General features: G+C 40.0%; 1 protein-coding gene across 3 annotated transcripts in view; it reads left to right on the top strand.

Annotated features, from left to right (window-relative positions):
• The window catches only part of LOC111867101 (phosphatidylinositide phosphatase SAC1), a 75,295-nt gene that overhangs the window by 25,050 nt on the left and 22,965 nt on the right, over positions 1-27,280 (top strand). For 2 of the 3 annotated variants that reach the window (XM_023856608.1, XM_023856607.2), the window contains exons 6-8: positions 2,468-2,655; positions 13,036-13,191; positions 16,475-16,554. In XM_023856608.1, the coding sequence (XP_023712376.1) occupies positions 2,468-2,655; positions 13,036-13,191; positions 16,475-16,554 (424 nt within the window). The remainder of the gene's footprint in view (positions 1-2,467; positions 2,656-13,035; positions 13,192-16,474; positions 16,555-27,280) is intronic. The other variant, XM_023856609.2, reaches the window with a different exon arrangement.

Raw genomic sequence — 27,280 nt, forward strand, 5'->3', positions numbered from 1 at the left:
GGGCGCTCATATTATAAGGTAAGGTTATAAAAACCATCTTTTAAGATCATTTTAGTGAAAGTTTCATGCTTCAAGGCGTACCATTCACTGCTCAAATACTAAAAAACCTGCTTCCATTGAAGATATAAAGGGCGCTCATATTATAAGGTAAGGTTATAAAACCACCTTTTAAGATCATTTTAGTGAAAGTTTCATGTTCCTATCTCATAGAATTTAAGAACAATGATGAATAAATCATTTTCGAGCAAAATTTAAATGGCCGGCTGAATATATTACCGCAGGAGACGCAGCCGCGGAATTTAAATTACCGCGTCAAAGGGTTAAGATGTTTCACAGAAATGGGTCTGCATGTCACAATATACAGTATGTGCTAAAATATGCAGTACTGAAACTCGCGCATGTGCATTTGTCGATAGGGCATAGCTCCAGCCGCACATGTTCTCAGTAGTGAAAAGGAAGTTGTGTTGTGCATTTGTTGGAAATGGGTCTCTCGATGGAGGAAAAAGTATTCATAATTGAGTATTATTTCTGCTCATACGGAAGTGGTCACCAGACAACTCGCTTCCTTGGTTTTGAGCAGCCAGATGTTATCGTCCAGAAACTGCTACATAGTACACTAGTGACAATATGGTGTGCCATCTCAGCACATGGTATATTAGGCCCCTATTTCATTGAGGATGAGGAAGGCAATGCTCTTACCATTACCCAAGAATGCTACAGGGATATGGTGATCAGACCATTTCTTCAGGATTTGAGAAGGTTCTGTCTTGCAAGGGGCCTTCATATGAATAGACAGTGGTATCAACAGGATGTCTTCATTTCAGTACTGTATTTTTGGCACATGCTGTATTATAAATAAAGTTAAAGTTCTTGTACTTAACTAATTAAGCACTGCACCATGAAGAAATATGGGGAATGGATGTATAGATCCACATATTCTTGAGCTCTGCACTAGTTGGAGGTGAGTGATTAGCTTCACGCCCTGGCCTTTTTTCCCCAGGGAAAGACCCCTTGATACCCATTGGGTAGGAGGCTTTATGGGCCCCAGAGGAGAGGAGAGAAAAAAATTGTGCCACACCCGGGACTTGAACTCCAACCCCTTGGCCATCCAGCCAACTGGATACTATACTATACTACTGCTATACTGACTGGCCTATCCCACCTCCCTCATGTATTATAAATATTCCTTTAAATTATGTATAAAATATCGGTTACAGTTACAAAAATGTGACAGAAACTTTTGAATTTATATCTGACAAATATAATAAGTTCTTCCCCAAAAGAAAAACAGTAGTAATAACAATATGAAAAGTCAACAACATAGAGCTGATGAAAACTTGAATTTTAACTGTCAACATAAATTTTTAATTAATGTTGTTCATTCAGCAAGAGATAATGGAATACAGGTTCTAACAGTGTACCAGCTTCTAGGCAGTATGAGGAATGTGCTTGATGACAGCGGTGACTGAAACATATTTTGCTAAGAGCACTAATAATTGAATGCAATGTGACATTGTAAAGAAGCCACACAGCCATCTGAACAATAAACAGAAATTGCAAAAAAAAAAAAAACTAAAAAGTAATGTTAATTAATATTAATCAACAGTCAGTCAGCGTTCCTGGCTACAGATCGAGAGGTCCGGGTTTGATTCCTGGCGCTACCAGATTTTTTTGGAGAAGTAGTGGGTCTGAAATGGGGTCCACTCATCCTCGTGATGATAATTGAGGAGCTATTTCAAAGAAATAGCGGCTCCGGTCTAGAAAACCGAAATTAACGGCCATGGGGATTCGTTGCGCTGACCACGTGACACCTTCTATCAGCAAAAAGTTGGCACCAACTTCACCGACAAGTGGCGGTCGCTCAGTCAGTATAGTTCGCTTGTGGACTAAAATCACGGAGTTGGTCTGTAATATATTAAGTGTTGGAAGCAATAAAATCATTCACCTAGCTGGTTGATATAACTTATGTTTGGGAGATGACAGCATTGTTATATAACTATAATTAAATATCTGCTTCCCAAGTTCTTGCTAATCACAGTGGTTTTGCAGAACTCGTATCCATTTTGTCCTATTTTTCCAGTCTGAAGGTCTCTTTCTTTCATTATTTCTTGCATTTGAGTCACCAGATCATTTAATTGGATTTAAACACTTTATAACCTTTAAAGCACACTTTAACATTCAGAAATTCTGTGCTTTGTCTGCAGAGTGCATTTATATGTTTTTTATACTTCTCAGAATAAAGAGTGATTATGTTCCTAAACCACATTAACTGTGGTATGTTCTTTTGTGAGACAGGAATTGATATCTTAAGTATTTTGTAGATGAATATTAGATCTATTTGTATGTCTGCCATGTTTAACCTTTTTGGAAGAATCCACTTCCACAAATTATTTAGGCGACATTTTTCAGCAGAAGTTGGAGAACGATGTCCACGGTCTGTTTAGTTTCCTTAATGAAAACAAACCAGTTATCTCAATTAACCAGTGTTCACTAAATGGCAAACCATTCTTGTGGACAATTGTGTCACGACGCTGTTGTTTCCGAGCCGGAACTCGGCTCTTTACCAGAGGCATTGATGTGCAGGGTAATGTTGCCAACTTTGTTGAGACAGAACAAATAGTGGAATTCAGTGGAGACAGGAGTTCTTTTGTCCAGGTTAGTACAGTCAGTATTTTTAATATATTATAATGGTGCAGCACTCTGATCTGTGTTTGAAACTCCATAAATTGTGGAAGATCGAACTACACAATTGTGTAGATGGAACACCCACAATTTATGTATATCTAACATGAAAATACACTCCGATACTGTATTCTGTAGAACTGACAGTTTGACAGATTTTGCATCGCATGTTTTCCTGTAATATTGTTTCCATTCATAAATTTGAATTCTAATGCCCTTCTTGGTATCATTGTTCTCTGCATTTCTTTTACATGGCAGAAGTATTGTATGTCCTCTCTCTTGTAAACAAATTAATAAACTTCGAACTCCAAGTTTTCTAAACACTTCATGTCTAATTCTGTTCAGCTAAACCTGTTAATAAACCTTGGATTCCAATTTATGTAAATATTTCATTTCTAGTTCTCTTTATTCTTGTTTATGCCCTCAGAAATTTTGTATCCATTGTATCGATTTTGCTTTTGTTTCTCTCATGGACTGATGCTTCAGTGGTAAACGTCAGTATGAATTTCAGACATGCTTTATAGATTGTTGCTGATTCTTGTGTGGGGGGGGAATCTTACTGTTCCAGAACATTCATTTTATAATTTCATAGCATATGAGAACTGATTTATTTCTGTTTATCTTTCCGTCTGTTTTCCCTTCTTAATTTATTTTACCCTCCAACTGAATAAATTTGTTCCCCTCTGTAGCTATTATGTTGCTAATGTCCATTCCACTCTGGCAGATGAGTGCCGTCCAAGCAGTCTACCTTCACCATGGTGCCTCTAAATCTATATAAATTTTAAGTTTATAAGAATGATTAACACATATTATGAAAAAGGCAAAATTGTCCCTGTTCGTAAGCAATTAAGCGCTGTGCTATGATCATGTATGGGGGGGGAGAATGGATTCTTGACCTGGACACTAGTTGGAGGTGAGTGGTCAACTTCGTGCCTTGGGTGCTTAACCCACAGTAAAAGAGGCCCCAGTACTCATTGGATAAGAGGGTTGGTTGGCCCCAGATCCAGTCTGGATGATGTGGAGAGGAGTAAAATCATGCACCTAGTGGGACTCGAACTCAGGCCCCTCAGCTGTCCAGCCTGTAACCAGTCATACTGGCTGCGCTGTGCTGGCCCACCATGTTTTATGAAAACCAGTGAAATATCCAGCTATCTTGTGTATCAGTCATGCCTTAATTTTAGATTTTTTTATGTCACAGTTGGTTATTTAATAGCACTGTCAATATCTAGACTGCATAGTGTCAAATGGTAGGATGGTAAATGAATTTGGAGCAGTTGGTGGAATGGAAATTAGCATGGGGAGTTGAAGTTCTCGGAAAAGACCTGCTTTGGTGCCACTTTGCCCACCACATGACCCTGGCAGCTGCTGTGGGAATCTAGCAGCTAACTGCATGAACTGTGGCATGGTATAGTCTTAGTATTACCAGATGCTTAACACTGCACTCTTTTGCAATATAATGCCATATTGGCTGGTAAATAGTGCAACTCTGTGCCATGTCTGTGGAGTCAGTTGATCATTAGGAGCTTGTGAGCCAATCAGAGAAAAGGCTATTGGTCAAATTACAATGTAAAAGTTAATTAGGCATTTCAGGAAAGGTCAGTAATTAGCTTGACACTGGTAGCTTCTGTTTGAGACATCACACAAATAAACCATAAATGAACAATCATTGAAGTCACCAAAACGGCGATGTGTAACATGGCATATGCTGACCATATGTTGTATAAACAAGGGTACATGATATCTTGTATAGGCAACCACAGTGAAGAAAAGTGTGTTTGCTTTTCACAGCGTCATATGAATAGCAGAGGTATGTTGAAAATCCCTGATGATGATGTAATGGTCTACATCATAAAATCACTCTACACCTTCAGTCCCATACTGCATTTGATCAGCAGTCCAAATGTCAAGCCTTGTAGGATCATTGGTGTGTATTTAAAATATTGTGACATCACAACTGAAGCCAGAATAGTGGAACAAGTAAAGGTAGTCATTGCTAAGCTGCAGTATCCATGGCAACAGATACTGACACAACAATAGATCGCTCTGTTTTTTTGTGTTTGTTCTATGCCTAAGCTGTATAACGAGGACCAACAGCAATTTAACAAATAACCAGTCAGCAGAGAGAAGTGCACAGATTATAGATTCATGAGACATTAAAATAAGGTCATGAGTCCAACAGGGCTTGGAATCAAGAGCAACTGTGCTGGCAAGGTCCAACAGCAATTTACCTGACCAACCACCCAATCAGTTATAAGTTATAAGTAAGCACTGTCATTTTATGGTTGGCCCCAAGGGATCTCCATTGTTATCATCCACTACCTAGCAACAACTAATGGTGATAGAATAACAAACAGAAGACTACATAATTGCTGCATTTGTAATGATTTATATTGTATGTAAATTAGTGGGTTGTTGTTGTTGTTATTATTGGAGAGGGTGGGTTTCCCCATGCACTTAGACCAGATATTGGTCCATTGTGTGTCCCCCTGTGATATTCTACCAGTCTCTATACCCTACCAGTACTGGTGCATGCCATCAGTCCCGACTCAGCCAGCGACTTCGGCCTCTACTGGCTCAGCGGTATCTCGATTCTTCCCCCATCTATTAGAGGGGTTAGAGACTACTGTTGGGCGGGAAATGTCCTGAATTTGGCTCAGAGATCCCCTTGAGACATGAGGTTCTTTTACATGCCGTAAAGCTACGACGCGGGACCCATGGCTTAAAGTCCCTCCCAGAGGACTTGTTCCCTGAATTTTTCCGCCCTTAAAAATTCCACAACCTCCGGCCGGTTTGAACCCACATACCTTGAGTCACGAGGTGGGAACGTTACCCCTAGACTATGGAGGCTGCTTAAATTAGTGGGACGGTTATAATTATTTTTAGTTACTAGTCTCCGTCAAACCAGGCCCCGCGTTTATTCACTAACAAGTGAAAACAAATGTCAAAAGTGTGATTGGTTGGATTGATTTCATTTGAACCAACATGGTAGCTCACTATAGCACACGTGGAGAATCTGATAGCCACCCTGTGGGAAATGCAGGCTAGTCAGCAGATAGTAATAGATATTAAGGCTACAGTAGGCAATCATGAAAAGATGGGAGTCCAGTCAAGAAAATATGAAAGTACAGATGGATGTCACTTGGGCACCACTCAAGAGAAGAAGAAAGCCATGATAGAGAGCAGCCAGGAAGAAATGAAGGCCACAGTGAGGGCTATCCAAGAAAAGATTAATGCCACGATAATTTCTGTGGGGCCTGAACTGGTAGAGACCACGAAGAATCGAGTGGAGGACATCATTTCATCCATTCACCAATGAACACATCACTTCTGCAAGGAACAGCACGAAGATTGAAGAAACACAGCTGGGTTTACAAGCAATAACGATCTCCCTCATAGTGGATACAAAGGACATTCATGAGGAGCTCCGCCTCCGGATTCCAGGGACTCGAATTGACATTCAAGCAACAAAGACCATGGTAGAAACCACGCGACATGGACTCAAATCCAGGCTAGCAGGAGTCCATGCCTGATCTGAGCGCAGACCTTGGGGACCACAGGCACCAGCCCTGTGCAGACATCTAATTTCTACAGAACGACATTGTGGGCCTAGTTCTGATGGCAGTTTGAGACCGTGGCGGAGCACAACTAGTAGACACACTAATAAAGCCACATACCTGATCGCTGCCTGAATGCCCAGGCTTCCTATCTTCTACATTGTGTCCTTACCGGAATGACATGCAAAGACATTATGAGGCGCTTGAGAACCTCTAGAGAAAGGGTCTCCAAACTACGGCCCGCGGGCCACATCAGGCCCGCGATGTGATTTTATCCAGCCCGCGAAAGAATCATGCAGAAATGCGCCAATTGAACTAATTTTCCAGTGAGTACTGGTAAATGTGATTCTGAGCTTATTGACCTGACATATTATATGCAGTTCGATGGCTTAGCTGTGGAAAGGTTCTTTTGTGCTTCTTTTAGCTCAGGAATGAAATTGCTATATTTCTTACCGAGAAAAACCATCACGTACCACTTCTATCAGATACCGAGTGGCTTTGGAAATTAGCAGTTTTTGCTGATCTGGTGAACCATAGGAACCATTTGAATTTAAAGTTGCAGGATGAAAATATCAGTCTGTGATTTATTTGCAATTATCAAGGCATTCAGAGCAAAGTTGATACTTCTGGAAAGCCAAGTGAAAAATTGTAACTTTGTTCATATGCTATACTGTGCAGAGTTGCATAAAAAGGGTAAAGCAGAATTTCCTTCCTCTTTTGCAAATTTAGTCATTTCAGATCTGAAAGAACAATTTTGGAAGCGATTTGCTGATTTGGATTCCAGTGCTCAGGAAATTAGGTTGTTTCAAAATCCATTTGAATGTGATGCTGCAGATGTCCCAAGTCAAATTCAAATGGAAATTATTGAACTTCAGGAAAATTATCATATTAAAGACAATTACAAGGAAGGAAATTTGATCGAATTTTATAAATTTCTGAACTCTGATCAATTTCCAAATTTAAAGAAATTTGCTTGTAAATTTATCTCCATTTTTGGGATGACATATCTGTGTGAACAAACTTTTTCCCAGATGAAGTACATCAAGTCGAAATACAGGGCAAATTTATCCGATGAACGATTAAAGTCGCTACTTGTGATTAGCGTTTCAGAATTTGAACCTCAATTTAATCAGATTTTAAGAATGCAAAAAAAGTTCCATCATTCACATTAATTGTTTTATTATAATTTGTGATGAAAATATGAGCATTTTCTGCTACTGTCTGTTGTCATTAATATTCGATAATTTATTCTCACGTACTTTATATATAGTTTATGAATTTCTGTGCTTTCAATAAAACTCATATACCTAGAGTTATTAATTTCTTATTTTATCCGGCCCATTGAAAGTGCTGAATTACTTAATATGGCCCGTGGTTTGAAAAGTTTGGAGACCCCTGCTCTAGAGCGACCAGCACCTGGAAGCAGCGTTCTACTCTCAAGAGAATAGAAGGACCCTGCTCGTCAGGGAATCCTGACTGTAGTTTGCCGCTATCGACCATTTGGTTCACCACGCCCACACTGAAATACGTGAACACCTTCGTAAAAAGCTGCTTGTGCATTCACTGATGGGATAATGGAGTGAGACATAAGACAAGAGCTACTCTTAGAGGTAAGATGGCAGTCAGAATGCTCTCCAGGTCTGGAGGAGCCATCCCCCAACAGAACGACGAGACTACTGACAGCTTATGTGCTCGAGCTGTGGGAATAGCTGCTGCTTTTGAAAGGACTGCCCCCTTGAGTAGGATGAAGAAGAAGATAGTCAACACTGGATATGAAATGACCGACACTCGAGGAACAAACGGGAGCTGATGAGATGGGACGGCAGCGCTCAAGAAACTACTGAGAGCCCGCGAGACCCAGCTGGCCTTCCGAAAACTAGAAGTAACCGGGAGGAAAGAGGGGAACGCCTCCATCTCCATTCCCACCCTCACCCACATTCAACATCATAGCTGATGGGGTGGAGCCTGTGTGCCCAGAGTGAGATTGGTGACATATCGTGTCTCATGAACATCAATACCAGGGTGTCCGTGACTGTTGGTAGGCCAGACGTTGCTGTCGGATGACCCAAAAGAAGCCGAGGTCTTGCTACATCCTGCGAATGGCATCAAGGGAGACGCCACCCATCGTGAAGGAAGCCTTAGTAGAACACTCTGGGGTGAAGCCACAATAGAATCCGGGTGTTCATCGCAGAAACCACAGACAGGTTCATCCTGAAATTGATGTCCTGTACACCTATAATGCATTCGTGGATCTAGGTGCTACATGCTGCTACTGGGTCAGGAAGATAGAGACCCGGGGCATGGCACTGGTCGTTCCTCCTTGTGGTGGACATTGACCACAATACCTACAGTATCCCCACGAAAAAATTCATTATAGAATGAAGCCCAGTGACTTACACTCTCGAAGGATTCTACTTAGCCAGAATCGGCAGAAGGTACCCACTGGGGTCCATTAATTCTACCTATAAAGACCAGACACCAACGAAAGGTTTCCCCATGGCATGCCATGAACCAGTCGTGCTGGTAACTCCACTTGGTGCAGTGGAACCTCTGACTCAAGAGATCGCCACAAAGTTACAGGACGAAATTAGCGGCCTCCATAGTCTAGGGGTAACGTTCCCACCTCATGACTCCAAGGTATGCAGGTTCAAACCTGGCAGAGGTCGTGGAATTTTTAAGGGCGGAAAAATTCAGGGAACAAGTCCTCCGGGAGGGACTTTAAGCCATGGGTCCCCGTGTCGTAGATTGATGGCACGTAAAAGGTCCTCATGTCTCTAGGAGACCTCTGAGCTAAATTAGGCAACAAGTTTCCCGCCCAAGTAGTTTCCAATGCCTCTGGTAGATGGGAGAAATATCAGGTACCGAGGGCTGACCTCATTGGCTGAGCGGGGCTGATAGCACACACCAGTACCGGTAGGGTATGGCGACAGTAGAAATTAAAGGGGGATGCACAATGGACCAATAACTGGTCTAAGTGCATGGGGAAACCCACCCCCTCTAATAATAAAAAAAAATAGAGGACGAAATTGCTACTGCCAGACCAAACTTCAGCTGTGAAGGGATCCAAGATTGGGAGCAACTAACTGCATGGTACAAAGACGCCTTTGCGATGGAGAACAGTGAATTCTGGGAGACCGAGGGTATCATTGCTGTAGAGGCCCAACTGATTCGACAACCTCCAAGGAGGCTTCCATTAAGGAAACAGGCAGAATTGTGCAAGATACTCAAGGACATGAATCGACGCAAGGTTGTCAAAGAATCAGACAACCCCTGGTCATCTCCCATTGTTCTTATCCAGAAGAAAATCGGGGATCTACATTCCTTCATAACCACAGGAATCTGAATGATGTTATACATAAAGAGTGTTTCCAGCTAAGTAAGACTGACAATGTACTGGACATGCTTGCTGGAGCCAAGTGGTTCTCCACCACGGTTCTGAAGAGTGGTTATTGGAAGATTATGCTACACCCTGAAGATAAGAAAAATGGCCTTCTCAGTGGGTCAAGGTTTGTATATATTGAGACATGCCCTTTGGCCTATGAAACACTACAGAAACGTTTCAGCAGCTAAAGGAAACCACCTAAAGAGGCCTCACAAGTCGTGTCTCATGTATCAGCACATGATCATGATTGGCTGCACGTTCTGAGAACACCTGGACAACCTACTGAAATGTTCCAAATTTTTCGAGAGGCCCATCTGAAGCGCAGCCTGGCGAAGTGCCAGTTATTTCAGAAGGAAGCACAATACTTGCACCATGTCGTGTCATTTGAGGGACTAATCGCATACCCCAAGAAACTGAAGGCCTTGCAGGAATGGGGGACTCCTAGGGACAAGCACGTACTAAGGAGCTTCCTAGGCCTATGTACTACAAGCGGTTTAACTTTGTTTTGGCCAACATTGCAAAACCACTGACCAGACTCAAAGGAGAAACAAGCCTTTCAGTTGTCCCCAGGAGTAGAGGCTGCCTTCCAGTCGCTGAAGGACACCCTCTGTACTACACCCATCCTTGGGCACCCACTAGAAGAAGAGAAGTTCATCATTGACACAAGCATGAGTAATATCAGAATGGGAATACTTTTGCAGGTACAGCATGGTGAGGAGTGGGAAACAGACTATGCTGAACAAGACATAAGAAATGATTGAAAACATGTTTCTGGCACAACAGATAGAGTTGCAGCAATAGAGGACGCTATGTTTTCAGTGCGGTCCATGCCAAGAAATATAATGAGGGCCAGCAGTAGTATGTCTGTCAGTCAGTCAGTCAGTCAGTCAGTCATGAGTAGCTAGTGAGCAGTACCAGTTTGTTTTGGCTGTGAGGAATTTCCATTGTTGGCAGCCTTTACCTAGCAATGACTAGTGGTGAAAGAATAACAAACAGAAGACCTTATGTTTTCTGCAGTTATACTGATTTGTAGAGGGTTCAATTTAGCTAGACTGTTGTAATCATTTGTAGTTACAAGTTATAAGCCTCAGGGAAATCAAGTTAACTAATCAAACCCCATGTCTAGTCACTAACATGTGACAGTATCATCATGGGTACGTAATACCTAGAGTAGGCAGCCTTATGCCATAAATTCATGTGTGTTCCATGAGATCTCTGGTATACCAGGTCAGGTCACCATTGTATGATGAAAATGGTTTCATAACTTGACAACTATGATCTCTGTCAGTATCTGATGATGGTGATACAGCTTGAAAGATGATTTAGACACTGCATGTGTTTTGTGTGCACCCTGCTTCAGGCTTAGAGGCATGTCAGCATTTGAGAATATTTGCAGCTTTCAAATATGCATGTGCAAATACATAACCCAGCACATTTTATAACTGAAATACATGTAATAAATGAGCTGTAAAAAGGCCTGAAAGTAAAATTTGGTTGCTGAAGGAGAAGAAAGGAAATGCAGTATTTGTATGTATCTGTTTATATGCATGTATGCTGATATGATTCCTAAAAGTCAGAATCTTGAAATTGGAATAATGTTGCAGAGTCATCTGTTGCTAGGTGACATCAAGCGTCAGTCAGATAGCCATGTATGTGCATGACAACCACAAACAGCAGTCAGGGAACTGTTAGGGGTGGTGTTTTGTAATCAGTCTGCAACAAAACAGTATGCAGAGCATCTTTGAGCTAAGAAAGGAGTCCCTATTATCAACCCAAAACCTAGCAGTGTGGCTGTGAAGGCAGAGCAAGCAAGGAACCAAGCAAGAGTGATATAACAGATTGTGACATTATAGTGAATACTCATAAACAGTGTAGTTATTTGTAAAGAAGACAGTTTGGTGACCAGTAAATCCAGTTACCAGTCAGAATCCCTTGTATGGTCACTATCACGTGATAATATGTGTATAAGTGTTTACAAGGATTGTAAAATTAGTTTATAGCATTTAGAATTAGCCAGAGAAAGAATTCACTTGCAGATTTTTCAGGTTCATGGCAGTGAATATTAAGATATGGTCTCCTGTAATGTGACATTGTGTACTTAAGTACATAGATACCACCATTTCAGAGGATCATTCTGTTTCCATCATGAGGAAAGAAGGCACATTTGCTATGAAGATAGAGGCAATGGGTGTTACCAGATTGCTGTTACTAGATTGCATGGTGTCACATCCCAGAAGACTGTGTTTTTACTTCACTTGCAGTTTTGCAACATGGTGCAGTTGCTATGTGTGGGTTTGAGTTTGAGTTTTTCTTGTAAACGTATGAGTGTGAAAGAAAGTATGGTGTTTACTGCGTGTATTGTTGCCAGGATTGGGATGACAAGCTGTAATGAAAGGAATGTTTTGAATTAGATGTTCGAGAATTTGAAATGCCCCACACACACACACACACACACACACACACACACACACACACACAGGGTGTTTCACGACTTTAGCGCATAACTGCAGGAGGTCATTTCCTAGGTCTCTGTGATCAAAAAAGTTCATATAAACATGTGTCTGATTTTGGACGGTTATGGAGTTATGACCGTTTTAAACTCAGAATAGAAGGTAACGATTACTGACAATAAATGGAACAAAATAATAAACCATCATAATACATGATATATTTAAAGTATGAATGTAAAGTTAACTTCGTGAAATTACCTTTAATTTGAATTTATTTATTGCTTAAAGCTGATTTTTGAAAATGCCACCACCAGCCGCAACACAGGCTGCTGCTCCATTATGAACCGTGCCGGATATACAACCCCCCCCCACCTTAGGTACATCTCAAGTGTCGAGATAATGAGAACGCTCTGTCTGTAGCTGGCTAAAAATAGTGACCCGACAGCTGACAGACGCAGTTCACACGAGGGCGTGTATTGGAATGAAAAAACAGTCATAACTCCGTAACCGTCCAAAATCGGACACATGTTTATATGAACTTTTTTATCACAAAGACCTAGGAAATCACCTCCTGCAATTATGCCCTAAAGTCGTGAAACATCCTGTGTATATATATATATATATATATATATATATATATATATAATTTTGGTATATGCCTGTTTTAATGACAGGCTGAGATTTTGCCATGTATGCTTTACGTGTAAATCTCTATCGGCATTGTAAAACCCTTATTTAAATGATCTATTTTAAAGATTTACTGTGGAGAAGCATTTTATCTGACTTCATCAAGTCAAACTGCTTGACAAAGTCAGATAGATTGTTTTTTCACTGTAAATCAGTTCATTGACTGCTACTCATATTCCTAGTAATAGACATTTTAGCTGAATGCATGCACATTGTGTGTTATGTGGCACATTAATTCATAAAAGCTGCAGAAGTTTATTTTCATATTGTTATTTCCTAGACGCGTGGGTCAATACCTCTCTTCTGGAATCAGCTTCCTAACCTCAAGTATAAACCTAAGCCACACCTGATTCAGAATGAGAACCATACAGAGGCTTTCTCAAGACATTTTGACACACAAATCTTCAATTATAGCAGGCAGGTCCTCATCAATCTGGTGAGTTTATGTTTTAGATTAAATATTAATTTATTCATGCAACACTTATACGTGTGACGTGAAATATTGGTACCTGTTTACCTGACTATGTGGCATCATATCCCATAATATTAATGTTTCGTTCACTTGTCAGAAATACGTGCGATAAATTGTTAGAACAGAGATTTACTGTTATAGAGTGTGTCCACAAAGTGCCTTTGAGGTTTTGAAAAATTATAGTGCACAAACAAATTGAGCTAGCCACATGCAGTTTGTGGCAGATCATAGTGAAAGTCTGGAAGTTTTTTACTGATCTCAGTAGACCTCGATGTAGGCTCCCTTGGTAGCATGGAGAACGTCCAAATGATATTCGAGCTCTTGCCATGTTCCGTGGAGCATGTCCACTGGAATAGCCGAGATCGCATTCCTGGTACAGATCTTCAGGTCATGAAGTCCATTAATTGGTGTTCGAAACATACTGCTCATGACATAACCCCACAGGACGAAATCCGGTGGTGTTATGTCTGGTGCATGTGGAGGCCAAGGCATTGGACCATCTCTGCTGATCCATCTTCCTGGAAATATCCTGTCTCGGAAAGCAGATTTTTTTCTGTGGGGTTATGTCAATAGCAGCTTGTTCTGAACACCAGTTAACGGACTTGATGACGTGAAGACCCGTATTAGGAATGCAATCTCAGCTATTCCAGTGGATGTGCTCCACAGAACATGGCACGAGCTCAAATATCATCTGGACGTTCTCCATGCTACCAAGGGAGCACACATCGAGGTCTACTGAGGTCAGTAAAAAACTTTCAGACTTTCACTATGATCTGCCGCAAACCGCATGTGTCTAGCTCAATCTGTTTGTGGACACACTGTATTTGTAGTGAAACTGAGTAATAATGCCCCTGATATTTAGAAAGTGTTGCACAAGTTTGTGTAAAGAGAGGGCACTGAGTTTAGCACAGTATTTATGTGGGTTAAACAGTTTCAGGAAGGAAGGGATGATGAAAAGTATGGTATTCTAAGATATGTTGCCATTATCTGATAGATAGATACCATGTTTTTTCAATTCTGAAGATGGTGGTACCCTTTTCTTCCAAAGTATTGGTATTCTCAATTATACTATGTAACATTAAATCCCGGAATACCATAATCTTAATATCTCCACTGTAAGAACTGTCTGTCATTACAGGTGACAGAAAATTTAGGCTGATTAATCAGAATTTGGAAAGATGATGAGAAATGATTGTTGATTGATTGGAAAGTAGCTGAGTGACTGAAATAGGATGTCTGTGTCAGAACTCTACCAACTTTGCAATCAGGAATAATGAGAAAAACTCAGACCTGTCAGCAAAATAGCTTGAAAAACGAAACCTTTTAGAAAAAGTAGTGAATGGTGATGAGACATGGATGTTCCAGCATCATCAGTAAACATTGCCAAAGGACTCAATATAAAAGGTCCAGAGACTTTGGGACTCAGTAAATTGTTAGAAATTAAGATCAGAGTTGTCCTTATATGCCTTTTTATAACAAAGGAGCTGTTCATTATGAATAAGTTTTTCTGAGAGTCTGCGGAATATTGTACTTTCAAGTATTTTTAATGTTTGCTGCAGACAATTAATTGAAAATGCCAAATCTTTGGTCAGACAAGTGGATTTTACATTGTGGCAGTTCATCTTTGAGGTAGGGAGAGGTGGAATTGTGTAGGACATAGGTTCCCAACGTGTGGGGTGGTCTCGCCTGAGGGAGCATGTTGTTTGTATGAAAAACTGATTTTAAGGAAATATGGAGAAACATTAAAATCCTTTGCTTGGATGAGGTAGTTTAGTTGTGATGCAGTACTACAGAGTTCAAACTTGTAGAGCATCGACAGTTTTAGGAAGTAATGACTCTGTGTGAATAAATCTACATAATGTTATGGACTCAACTTTGCAGCTGTATGAGGAATGCTAGTATATTTACCATTAAACCAACTCACTCTATTGTTGAAGTGTACAAGAAAGCTGCTCACCCCCTCCCCCAACTTTCTTCACCATCTGTGCCTGTGAAGCTGAGTGCTTACCTATGATCCTGAGCAATACAACTCTTGTCTCAAACTCTGTGAAGCCATGTTATTCATTGTTAATGTAGGTTAGTGAGTAAAGACATTTATATATTGCAGTTATTCTTCAGTGATAGACTTAAGCATGTTAAGACAGAAATACTTCAATTATAGATTATGATATGTTAACATAAAAAACAAATCAGTTCCATAGTGTACAGGCATAAAACATACATCCCATAATGTTTACTGCATGTAGTGAAGCACTAATAAGTGGTGTTTTCATCATCATAGAATAATGTGCAGGTTTTTAATGTGTATAAAATGAAAGCCATTTGATGAACCTACAGCAAATAGTAGTTGGAGCTGTATGTAGAAACTGAAATTGTACAAGTACAATGAATCAAATTTGTCTTTTGGTTTCATGAGTATTATAATTAACACTGAAGAATGATCTCAGTGTGTGATGTGTCTCAGTATCTGAACAGCGAACAGTATGAAGCCAAATAAACCGAAGCAGCGCCTTGAAATGAAACATTCAGAAATGGAAAATAAGCCTGAAGAACGCTCCATACAAAACTTGATGAGTTTGTTAATACTGCTGCTGTGTCATTGAAAACCCTGTTAGCATCTCATCAAGTGACATACAGAATAGCACAGAACAAGAAGCCGCACACAACCGCTGAAACTGTGACACTCCCTGCTGCAACAGATAAAATGTGCTCAGCAGCCTCATAATATACTGCTTTTAAATACCACAGTATCTCAGTGGATTGCTGATGTATTAGAAGATTTAGAAGAACAGCTGATTGAGGAGTTGAGAAAGAAAGTGTTTTCAGTACAGATTGACAAAGTTACTGATTGTAGTGATATTGGTCACTTGATAGCTTATGTGCAATGTGTTGAGGATAGAACAGATAATGAAGACGTTTCCTGGTGATGGTAGTGGCAGCGGTGGTGATTTTGATTTCATTGCTGTGTAACGATGGATAGCTAAGGAGGTTATGCCATATACTAATATCATTTGTTCTATAATGGATCCATTAAAAGGAGTTGGCTTGCTACATTACATATTACTTTAGGAGGTACAGAATTATATTTTGCCCATGAAAATAACCTGAAGATGATCATTAGTCAAACTTTATTGTGACTGAAATACATGGGATACTGTAAGATGTGTATATGTCAATAAAATGTAGCTTTCGTATTCAGAGAACAGCATTAACTGGTGACTCATGTATACTGTGTACAATTTTTCAGGTTGATCACCATGGAGCAGAAGGTATACTGGAAAAATCATATGGTGAAATGGTGAACCAGATGGGCAACTCAAACATTAGGTAAAATGCTTCTCATTTTAATGCTGGATGCCAGAACCTAGATAGATCAGTTCTGTACAGGTTAAGATCATGTATAAGAGACACAGTTTAAGAAGACCATATTAGATTTATACTCTTGTAATGGTGAATATTAAGATTCTGGTCTTCTTAGATTTGATGCTTTGTTATCTAGCAAACAGTACCAATATATTGGACACTGCCTCCATCTTCATGGTAGAAGAAAGGAGGGCTGTAGTGCCAAAGAAAAAAAAATTACAAAACTGTACAGCATCACATCCACAAAGACCATGGTCATAAAGACTACTGATGGAACATGTATAAAGGTGATTTTCATATTCTTAATTTATGGTGTTGCCCTCTTATTCTTACTGAAGAAATATATTCCATTCAGTTGTGCACTTTCTACCTAAAATATGTTGGAAGTATGTGATTATCAGGTAGTGAGAGTGCATTGTTATTCTTGGATCTCTGGAAATTTCTAGTAAAGACTGAGTTGAAAGATCTTGAGTACTGACAATGTGGAACCTTTACAACTGCTACCCGGATACTCAACTTACTGTTGCTGATTACGCACTGCTTGCCTGATGGTGCAGGGTTGTTCTTGAGAGTCTCTCTGACCTGCTTCTCAGCAACTCGCATCATACTCACCTGTGATGTTATGCATTACTGTGGTCAAAGAAGTAACTAAGTTTGCTTTTCCCAGCTGTCTTATAGGGTGGGACAGTTGTATCATCATTATCAGGAAGTGATGTATGTTGTATTGTAATTTGGAAATCACTCTGTATACAAGAAACTTGCAGTATTCATATTCTCGTCACCAAATAGAAATGATTCTGTCTTTATGTCTGGGATGTGCATTATGTGCCCAGTTTCAACCTCAGTAAGGGGGTTCAAATTTTATGTTAATTGGTTACAACTTCAACTGAATTGATGTTAGGTGTCACTTGCTATCAATGTGAGTGTTATAAATAAAATGAACAGTAATAAAATATATAACAAGTTGCAAAAGAATGTATTGGTATTCCTGCACGTGGTTGTCAATTAAAAATGTAAGTTCTGTCATAATTGTGGTTCAGATATAAATGTTGTAGTTGTAAGTGTTCACAATGTGGAGTTCTGACCAACAGTCTAACCACTTGTGACTAAACAGGAACACCTTAACAGCCACAGACAATAACATTGCAGCACTTGGATTGTGGGAAAACCTCTTCAAAAGCATTAGCTAGGAAAACTGGAAATGCGGTGAGAGGATATTACTAAGCTGAAACTTCGAGAACTAGGTTGAAGGGATGGAACTGGTTCAGAATCTTATCAAATGCAGACTTTATTTTTAGTGACACTGTACTTTCATATTCTGCTGCTAGATAATCGGTTGATTTTTGTTATTTGGTTCTTCCTGGTCTGTCCAGTTTTATTGGTAAATGTTTTTTCTGTCCTTTATAATCTTTCATCTTTGACATGTTTCTGTCTGAGAGACTTCAGAAGAATCTATCAAGCGGAAACTACTATTACAGTGTGATTGGTCAATATAAATACATACATGTATACAAGTTTAAATGTCAGATGTCTTCCTTCCTATAACCATTATTTAGTGATATATTAATAATAGTATTTAATTCTTTGTTTTTGATGTTTTCTTTAAAGGCTAATGTGAGAAGTCTGTGTATCCAGTTTTTATATGCTGCTAATTTTTGTTTTTTTGGGGTTGTGTGAGTTACTATTTATTGTTTTATCTGTCGTAGGTTTTCTGTATATTTCCATTTCTATTTGTCCTTGTTTATTAATTACATTTAAATCCAAGTACGGTATTTGCTTGAGGAACGCCGTCTCCTGGGATGTGGCGCTGTGTAGATATTATGTTAACCGATGTTTTGGAGGAACGTATTGCCTCCACCTTCAGGGTTGAAGAAAAAAGAAGATCTACGAGTGAGGAACCAGTGTGATCATGTTCTGACAGACTAATGTCGAGTCGGATAAACCCAGCTGTATAAGAGCAGGAAGAGAAGGGAAAGGAGCTTCATGGGAAATGAGTAGAGAGGGGGGGGGGAACGGTCTGTGGAAATGAACCTGCAGGTAGCCAGCCAGAGCAGGTATAGAATATTCTGTTGGGGGGAGAGAGAAAGGCAAGGTTAATTGGAGGACATTAACATCATGCTGCGATGAGTGTCGGGCATGGACCTGTGTGGCCTTGTGGATCTGGTGTCTTGCCCCAGAGGTTTCTTGAGCGAACAGATGAGAGGCTTCCGTGACTTGTTGAGACAGAACCCCACCTCTCTGTTGATATTGCCCGACATAGGGCAGGAAGGCGAATGAGTCTGGCTTATCGTCAGGCCGACTGATGTTCGGGTGAAGGTTGAGAACTCTGTGGATCTGCCAGTTGTAACTGTTTTGCATGAAAACTTCCCCCAGGAGCACCAACTTCGCATGTAGGCTGTCTTGATCGCATAGAGCTCTAGCCCTGTGCACCAAAGTGGAAAGTACAGCTTGCTTGTTGGATCGGTGGTGGTGGGACCCAGCGTTAAGGTAGAGGTCTGTATGGGTAGATTTGCAGTACACTCTATGGCCCAGAGAACTGTCGGGTCTCCTGTATATATCTATATCCAGGAAGGGGATGTTGCCCTCAATTTTGGTCTCCATTGTGAATTGAATGCACTGGTAGATACTGTGTAGGTGGTTCAGGAAGTCCTTAAGCTTGTCGGGCCCGTGTGGCCAGATGATGGTGTCATCCATGTAGCAAAACCGGTATCAAGACTTGTGAGGGGCCAAGGCAACTGGACTTGGTCATCTTCCTGCCCTATATTGGGACTATATTCAACCGACTCAGCAGAGTGCTGTCCCAGCTCAACATCAAATCAGTGGGCCTGCCTCCAAAGAAATTATCTAGTTTCTTCCAGCCAGTCAAAGATAGCCCAGACTAAGAATACTGCTTGTATGCAGAATCCCCTGCGAGTGCAGCAAGGTCTACATTGGGTAGATGGGCCGTTCTATGGACATGAGGTTGAAGGAGCATCAGCAGCACATCCATCTCAAACATCCAGAGAAGTCAGCTGTGGCTGAACACAACATTGATTTGGGACACCACATTCAGCTTCAGAATACCTCCATCCTTGCCAAGACCCTGTATATGGATCACATCATTATGGAGGCAATTGAGATTGAACTCCATCCTGACATTATGGACAGAGAGGTGGGGTTTTTTCTCAGCATTACCACAGACCCTTCCTCCCTCTCCTCTCTACTGATTTCCCATGTAGTCCCTCTCCCTTCTCTTCCTGCTCTTATACCTGGGTTTATTCGACTTGACATTAGTCTCTCAGAACCTGCTCACCCTGGTTTATCGCTTGCAAATTTTCTTTTTTTATCCTTCTACCCTGAAGATGGAGATAATAAGTTCCTCCGAAACGTCGGTTAACACAGTATCTACAAGGCGCCACATCCCAGAAGATGGCTTTCTTCATAGTCATCGCCATGAAAACCTCAAATCTTACACAAGCTCTTTGGTTGTTTGTTTCCTCATTTATTGTGAATTGTAGATCTTTATGTTGTGCAGTGAACTGTTCAAGTAGGCTTTGGGGAGTTATTTTTGTTTGATTATATTGTCACATGTAGGGGGGTACACGTGACAAAATGATAGGTTCTTGTTCGGATGATTGGATTTATTAACAGCTTGGTTACACGCACTCTCCAGTTACACTCAAATACAGTGCTATCATTGATTTACACAAATAAAATCTTCTAATAATGTGTTCAGTTCTTCTCGCAACTGACTGACTTCTGTTCTGCCAAATACTCGAATACTCCTAATGCTGACTAAGACTGCCTTTGGTGGCTCCTACATTTCAACTCACTTTGGCGGCTACTATATTTCAACTGGAAACTTCGGTGTTCCAGTTTCTCTTATAAACCCTCAGTTGGACAGGCGGAAAATGCAGTTTGCTTCACTGTTGCGTGATGCCGTATTTACAGAGGCGTTACTTGGCAATGCTGCTGAGGTTGTTTATAGCTGTGTAGCAGAAGAGTCTGTCTTCGTGGTAACTCGTTCCACATCCCGTTGTCCAACAACGGTTTGACATGTCACAATATATTATGAAGATGTCATCTATGTACAGTATATGCCAAAATATAGAGTACTGAAATGAAAAGACATCCTGTTGATACCACCATCTATTCATGTGAAGGCCCCTTGCACAACAGAACCTTCTCAAATCCTGAACAAATGGTCCGATCACCATGTCCCTGTAGCATTCTTGGGTGACAGTAAGAGCATTGTCTTCCTCATTCTCAGTGAAATAGGGGCCTAATATACGGTGTGCTGAGACGGCACACCATATCGTCACGCATGTACTATGTAGCAGTTTCTGGACGATAACATCTGGCTGCTCAAAACCTAGGAAGCGAGTTATCTGGCGACCACTTCCATATGAGCGGAAGTAATAATAATAATAATAATAATAATAATAATAATATATGACATTTTCATCTTCCAGCAAATGTTTTATTCTATTTTGTTCTGGATCTTGTAGGAATGTCAGCCACAGTACTAGATAGAGGTGAACCCATGGCTACATCCTACTTGTTTTCTAAAATTTGTCATCATATTGGAAATAGTTTTGATTCATAATCATCTTAAGTATAGACATGATTTCTTTTGTAATGCATTTGTCAATGTGATTATTTCTAAGTAATTTATTAGTTACAAGGAGTGTATATTTTGATTGGAATATTGACATGAAGGTCCTTAATAACCATTTTTAATAGTTTATGATCTGGATTTAGTTTCAGTTTTCCTATATTTTCAGCGAACTGTGCTGTGTTGATGATGATGTACTCGTGTTTTAATTTTAGAAAATTTTTTAATTTTTTAATATATACGAGAAGTGTTCTGTATATAATGTCTTCTATTTTTTTTAATGAAAACTACAACAGATACAGAAACATAATAATGCAATTAAACAGAACAAGATTTCAGCTACTTACAGTTATTTTTCCACGTAATCAACACCATTCATTATGCACTTTTGCCAGCAATGAACAAGAGCTTGTATGCCGTGCCCATAAATGTCTGCACCAGCAGAGGCTAGCCACTTTCTTACATCTGCAATGACAGCATCGTTGTCTGGAAAATGTTGCCCACACAGTCCATCTTTCATAGGCCCAAAGAGATGGAAGTCTGAAGGTGCTAAATCTGGGCTCTGAGATGGATGTGGTAGGATAGTCCAAACAAACTTTGTAATGTGTGCGGTGGTCGCCAAACTGGTATTGGGTCTAGCGTTATCGTGTTGCAAGCGAAAGATTGTCTGCTTCTCTGGCCTGACTCGGGAAATGCGGGTTTTCAGCTTAGTCAGCGTCTTCTTGTAGCGTTCAGGATTGACAGTCTCACCAGGCTCCAGGAAATCCAACAAAATCACACCCCGCCTATCCGAAAAGACCATGCACATCACTTTCCCTGCTGATGGCTGTGTCTTGAACTTCTTTTTTCTCGCGGAATCCGGATGTCGCCACTCCGTGGACTGTCTTTTGGATTCCGGCTCATAGTGGTGACACCACATCTCATCTCTGGTGATGATGCTGTCCAAACACCTGTCACCTTAAGCCTAATACTGGTGCAACTGGTCGTGACAGACTTCCATTCGATGAGTTTTGTGGTCCTGTTTAAGCATCCTCGGGACCCACCTGGAACAAATTTTGCGATAATCCAGCTTCCCCAACATTGTTTCCAATGCATTACAGCCGATATTAAGCCATGCACACAGTTCCCTGGTCGTTACCCGCCGATCTGTATGGATGAGCCATTTGAGGCACTGTTCATTGTGAGGAGTGGCAGTTGAGCAGGGACGTCCAGGGTGTGGCTTGTCGTGCACTTCATTTTCGCCACTGTTGGAATGCACTACCCACAGCCTCACTGTGCTGACATCCAATGTATCATCTCCATACATGTTTAGCAAGCGTCAATGGATGTCAGTGAATGCAATTTGTTCGGCAGTGAGAAATTCAATAACACATCTCTGTTTTGTACGCACTTCTATGTCAGATGCCATTTTGATAGACTGCTCTGCTGTCGCTATCTCTCGCACGACAACCAAACTAACAGTACATTTGCGGGAAGGTTCAACCTTTACTACAACACCACCAACATCCAGCTCAGACATTACAGATTAACACAAAAAGTAGAAGGCATTATATATGGAACACCCTTCATGTACCAAATTCAAACAATGAAAAAATATTCTGGAAAATAAAACCCAAAAGAACAAAAATGGGTCACATTTACCTGTACAGGAAATTATATATGAAATGTCACAAAAGCTATTCAAAAACACCAACATAAAGATAGCGTTCAAAACAACTTCCACCATATGTAAATTAGTAAATGAGAAGCTAGAAACAAACCCTTGCAAACAAAGTGAGATATACAAAATAATCTGCCAAAGCTGTCATAAAGTATGCATTGGCCAAACTGGTATAAACCTAACAACAAGGTATAAAGAACACATAAGATTTAACGAAGACAGATTGGCATTCACTCAAAATATACTAAATAAAAGCCACCAGTATGGACCTATGACAGTAATCATGGAAATGGTTGAGCATGCTAAAAAAGGGAACCTCATGAATATAAAAGAAGCTTCTACATATATCGCTTTAATAAACTTAAAACTTTGCGGACCAGCAATTTAAATATTTAAATCACCCTGGGGACCGGCATTTTTAAACCTACTACCCTAACTTGTGCACTGTTCACTTTAAAAATTAATATAAAATCTCCTAATTAAGTTTATGAACTAAAATTTTTGGAGAACACTTACCAATGCTCCTAGATGTGTTTGAGAGAGTGATATTTATGGAAACATTCCCCTTTGTGAAGTGGCATTACACAGAACTTGGAAATGTAGACAGTCATACTCCTTTTTTTGTGAACTGTGCAAACACGGCATTGCCTAGAAGGATGCTTCCCCTTGGAATGTTCACTCTTCACAATTATGCAGTTACCACACTGTTATAATAATTGTCTTGACAGACATGGTAATTTTGATCAAGATAGGGTTTCAAAACGGAAAGAATAGTTTCTTGTAATTTCTTTCCTTCACCAGAATAAATTTCCAATATAGCCTGAAGTGCTTTCAGTAACTACACGAACAAGTAGGCCATACTTTGTAAGTTTCCCAGGATTATATGTTCACATACGAAGCTTTCCCCTCCAAGGAATCACAGATTTGTCCAAAGACAGTTGTTGGTTTGGCTTATAAACTGTCTGAAATTTCTGAACGAAAGAGTTCAATAAGGGCTGAATTTTGAAAAGCCTGCTTGTTGATTGTGGTTGCAGTTCATTATCATTGAAATGCAAACACCACCAGATTTGCTCAGATCTCTTACGGCTCATTAGTTGGCCGAAAATTGGAATTTCTAAAAATGGATCTGTTAACCAATACTCTTTCAGATTATCCCTCCTTGTATGGCCCATTAGAAAGATTATTGCAAAAAATTTTCTCATTTCTACTATAGTGACATCCACCCATTTCAACGCCTTATAACTTCTGTCATAATGTTCATGGTGTTGGAGATAGTATCTGTTAGTTTCCTGACATAGCGTGTCAAAGAAACTATCTCCAAAAAACAGTTCCGCTACTTCAGACACTTGTGTTTGGTCCGATGGAATTTGCATCACCCCTGGATTTCCACTAAACTGTCCCAAAGCAGGTGTTTTGTCTACTTTTCCCCATGTGGCTCTCCCTGCAGTGTTGCTACCCACACTTTCGTCAGAGCTACTGTCACTTTCACTTTCACTGTCTGTGGCCACAATTTTTTTGCTCGCCCCTGTCACACTCACTATCAGATTGTGAGTCACTATCACTAGCAGACTCACAAGCGACGTCAGATAGCTCATCGGAGAACAAGTCAGATATTTCTTGTTCTCCGAGAAAACGGTTGGCCCTCAACCTCTTCCGACCTTGATCCATTTTGCACTAGTAACTTCCTTCCTGGTGCATGCAGCTGGAAGATGAACAAAGGCATTTTCTTTTGGAGTGAGAAGGGAAAACAACTGGGTCATAAACAGCGGGGTCATGTTACTGACTACGAAGCAAACATTCAAGAGGTCTGTCACACACCAGTCATGCGTCTGCCTGGCGCCAGTGCAAGGTATAGTGTGTTTCAACGTAATGTGTCCTAAAGTCGTAATAATATGCCACCAGTCCGCAAAGTGTTAATAAATTGATAGAAGAGCAAAAACTTACAAAGGAGAGTGATAACCAATATAGTATATTTGACATCATAATAAAACATCAGTACATGCCCACACAAACATCATAAGGCACAAGGGGTATAAATACGCAACTCAACACATGTCAGAACAGGACGACACTAAAGGTAGGATTAAACAACAAAAGCTTGCATTTAAATAAATTCGAGATTTTGGAAATACTACATTATACCCATAATATATTTGCAGTCATATTCGTCAAACAATGGACCCGTGACGTGGTAGACACTCCACTTCCTTTAAAGAGAGGCAGCATAAAGGACATGAACCAAATTGGTTCTAAATTTTAACAAAATCTTTTCAAACCACACTTGTAATTAAACTAATTATAATAATTTATAAATATTGTAATATATTCATGCACATCTCTGTAGTTGTTAAAGGCTCAGATTTTATATTCATGACATTTTAATGATATTGTATGTATGTATTGATATTGACCAATCACACTGTAATAGTAGTTTCTGAAGATGGTCTCTCAGACCAAACCATGTCAGGGATGGAAGAGAAGACATTTATCAATCACACTGGATGGAGTTGATAACCTTTTATAATTAGTTGATTTGTAATCTTAGGTAAGTAGGTTGTGAAGATGAGACATGGTTGAAACTGGCTTAGAATTGTATCTAGTGGTGGGCTGTGGTTGGATTGTGAGGATAGAAGGTTGAATGGAAGTGTCTCAGGATTGTGTCCAATGGTGGGCTTTGCTGTCTGCAATATTGAGCAGTTTGCTTCTGCTGCCAGAGAGCTCTTTAATCAATATGATGGTTCTTAAGGAAATAGGTTGTGAGGTTGGGAGGTGAATGTTGTTCAGAATTATATCAAATGACTGTCCTCAATGTCTGGAGGATGCTGCTACCAAATTAGCATAATGCATCGACACACCATTCTTATCTACACAGTAGAACTGTTCATTCATAATGTTCAAAGGGTGAAAGTAGAAATTAAAACAATGAATGCCATTGACAGTGAAAACTGGAAGCCTTATGTCACCATTATGTATTTTTGCAAGGTGTAGTATGTTCAGGGAATGCTGAGATAAAATAGGCTTATTTTTTACCCCTTTTATGGCCTCACTGGCTATCAGCCACAGATTGTTTAGTGTAAATGTAAAAGAAGACACATGGTGTGGCAGAATGTAAAATTCCAGCTGTCATTCCTGTAACAGACTACTAGAAGACTTGTCAAAGAATATAAAGAACAAAGACATAAGGGTCATTCCATGTGAAGTCATCCAGAGGGGTCGCTCACCATTTTTAAAAAAATTCCAATTTTGTACACTTATTTCTACATATTTTCACACCTCAAAAAATATTTTAAAAGAAATTGTAATTCGCTCCGTTCTCCCAGTAGAGCCGTTTTTATAATGCGAAAAAACGCGTTTTCGGCCCAAATGGAGGTTTGCGTTATCTTCTATATCTCGATAACTATTGCAGCTAGAGACTCCAATGAAAAACCAATTTGTTCCTCATGACATGGGCAACAAATCATATCATTACAAGGTTTTACTCAACTCACTTCCTCTAGGTCTAATTAAGCTTGAAACTTACCTATCGATTTTGGGAAAAACGCTATGTTTGACCTTCAGAAACCAATGGGAAGGGCTAAGTATCAGATCTGTGGTTTCTACCCTTTGTTTTCTCCTACATGAAGAATATAATCACATAGTTTCGAACACCGTACCTATTTTCCAAAAATTTCCAGGAGCTTCCAAACTTTGCTCTGGGCCCAAAATCGGCCATTTTTAACGTCTCATATCACCGGTGGGGAAGCTCCGAAAAATTTTAAACTCATAGCAAATAATGCTCTATTCCAAAGTAACATGGAGTTAAAATTACAACTTTGATATTCAACTAATAGCGACGTTATTGTAATGCGAAAGAACGCATTTTCCCCTGAAATGGAGGTTTGCGTTATCTCCCATATCTCGATAACTATTGAAGCTAGGTACTCCAATAAGAAACCAATTTGTTCCTCATGATATGGACTATAAATCATATCATTACAAGGTTTCACTCAACTCACTTCCTCTAGGTCTAATTAAGCTCGAAACATACCTATCGATTTTGGGAAAAATGCAATTTTTCACCTTCAGAAACCAGTGGGAGGGGGAAAGTATCAGATCTGTGGTTTATTCATAGCAAATAATGCACTATTCTAGAGTAACTTGAAGTTAAAATTACAACTTTTATATTCAACTAATAGCGAAGTTGTGGGCACTTTGAATTTTACCAAAAAAATCAATACCTCAACAATTGGCTTACCTGTATCCAATGGTATTAGTTATTTGTGTACTTCGATGAATATTTTGCAGTTTGTTTAAAAGTACACATAGTTCAGTAAGTGTCCACTATCACGATGTCTTCGAAATCATCGGACTTGGATGTTTTATAACACCTGACCGTTTTTGTCCTCCAGATGGACTACCTGGTGTTTTCTCTTGTGTGGAGCACAGTTTTGCACTTT

The sequence above is a fragment of the Cryptotermes secundus genome, unplaced genomic scaffold (assembly GCF_002891405.2).
Source record: "Cryptotermes secundus unplaced genomic scaffold, Csec_1.0 scaffold291, whole genome shotgun sequence".
In the NCBI taxonomy this organism is placed as follows: Eukaryota; Metazoa; Arthropoda; class Insecta; order Blattodea; family Kalotermitidae; genus Cryptotermes; species Cryptotermes secundus.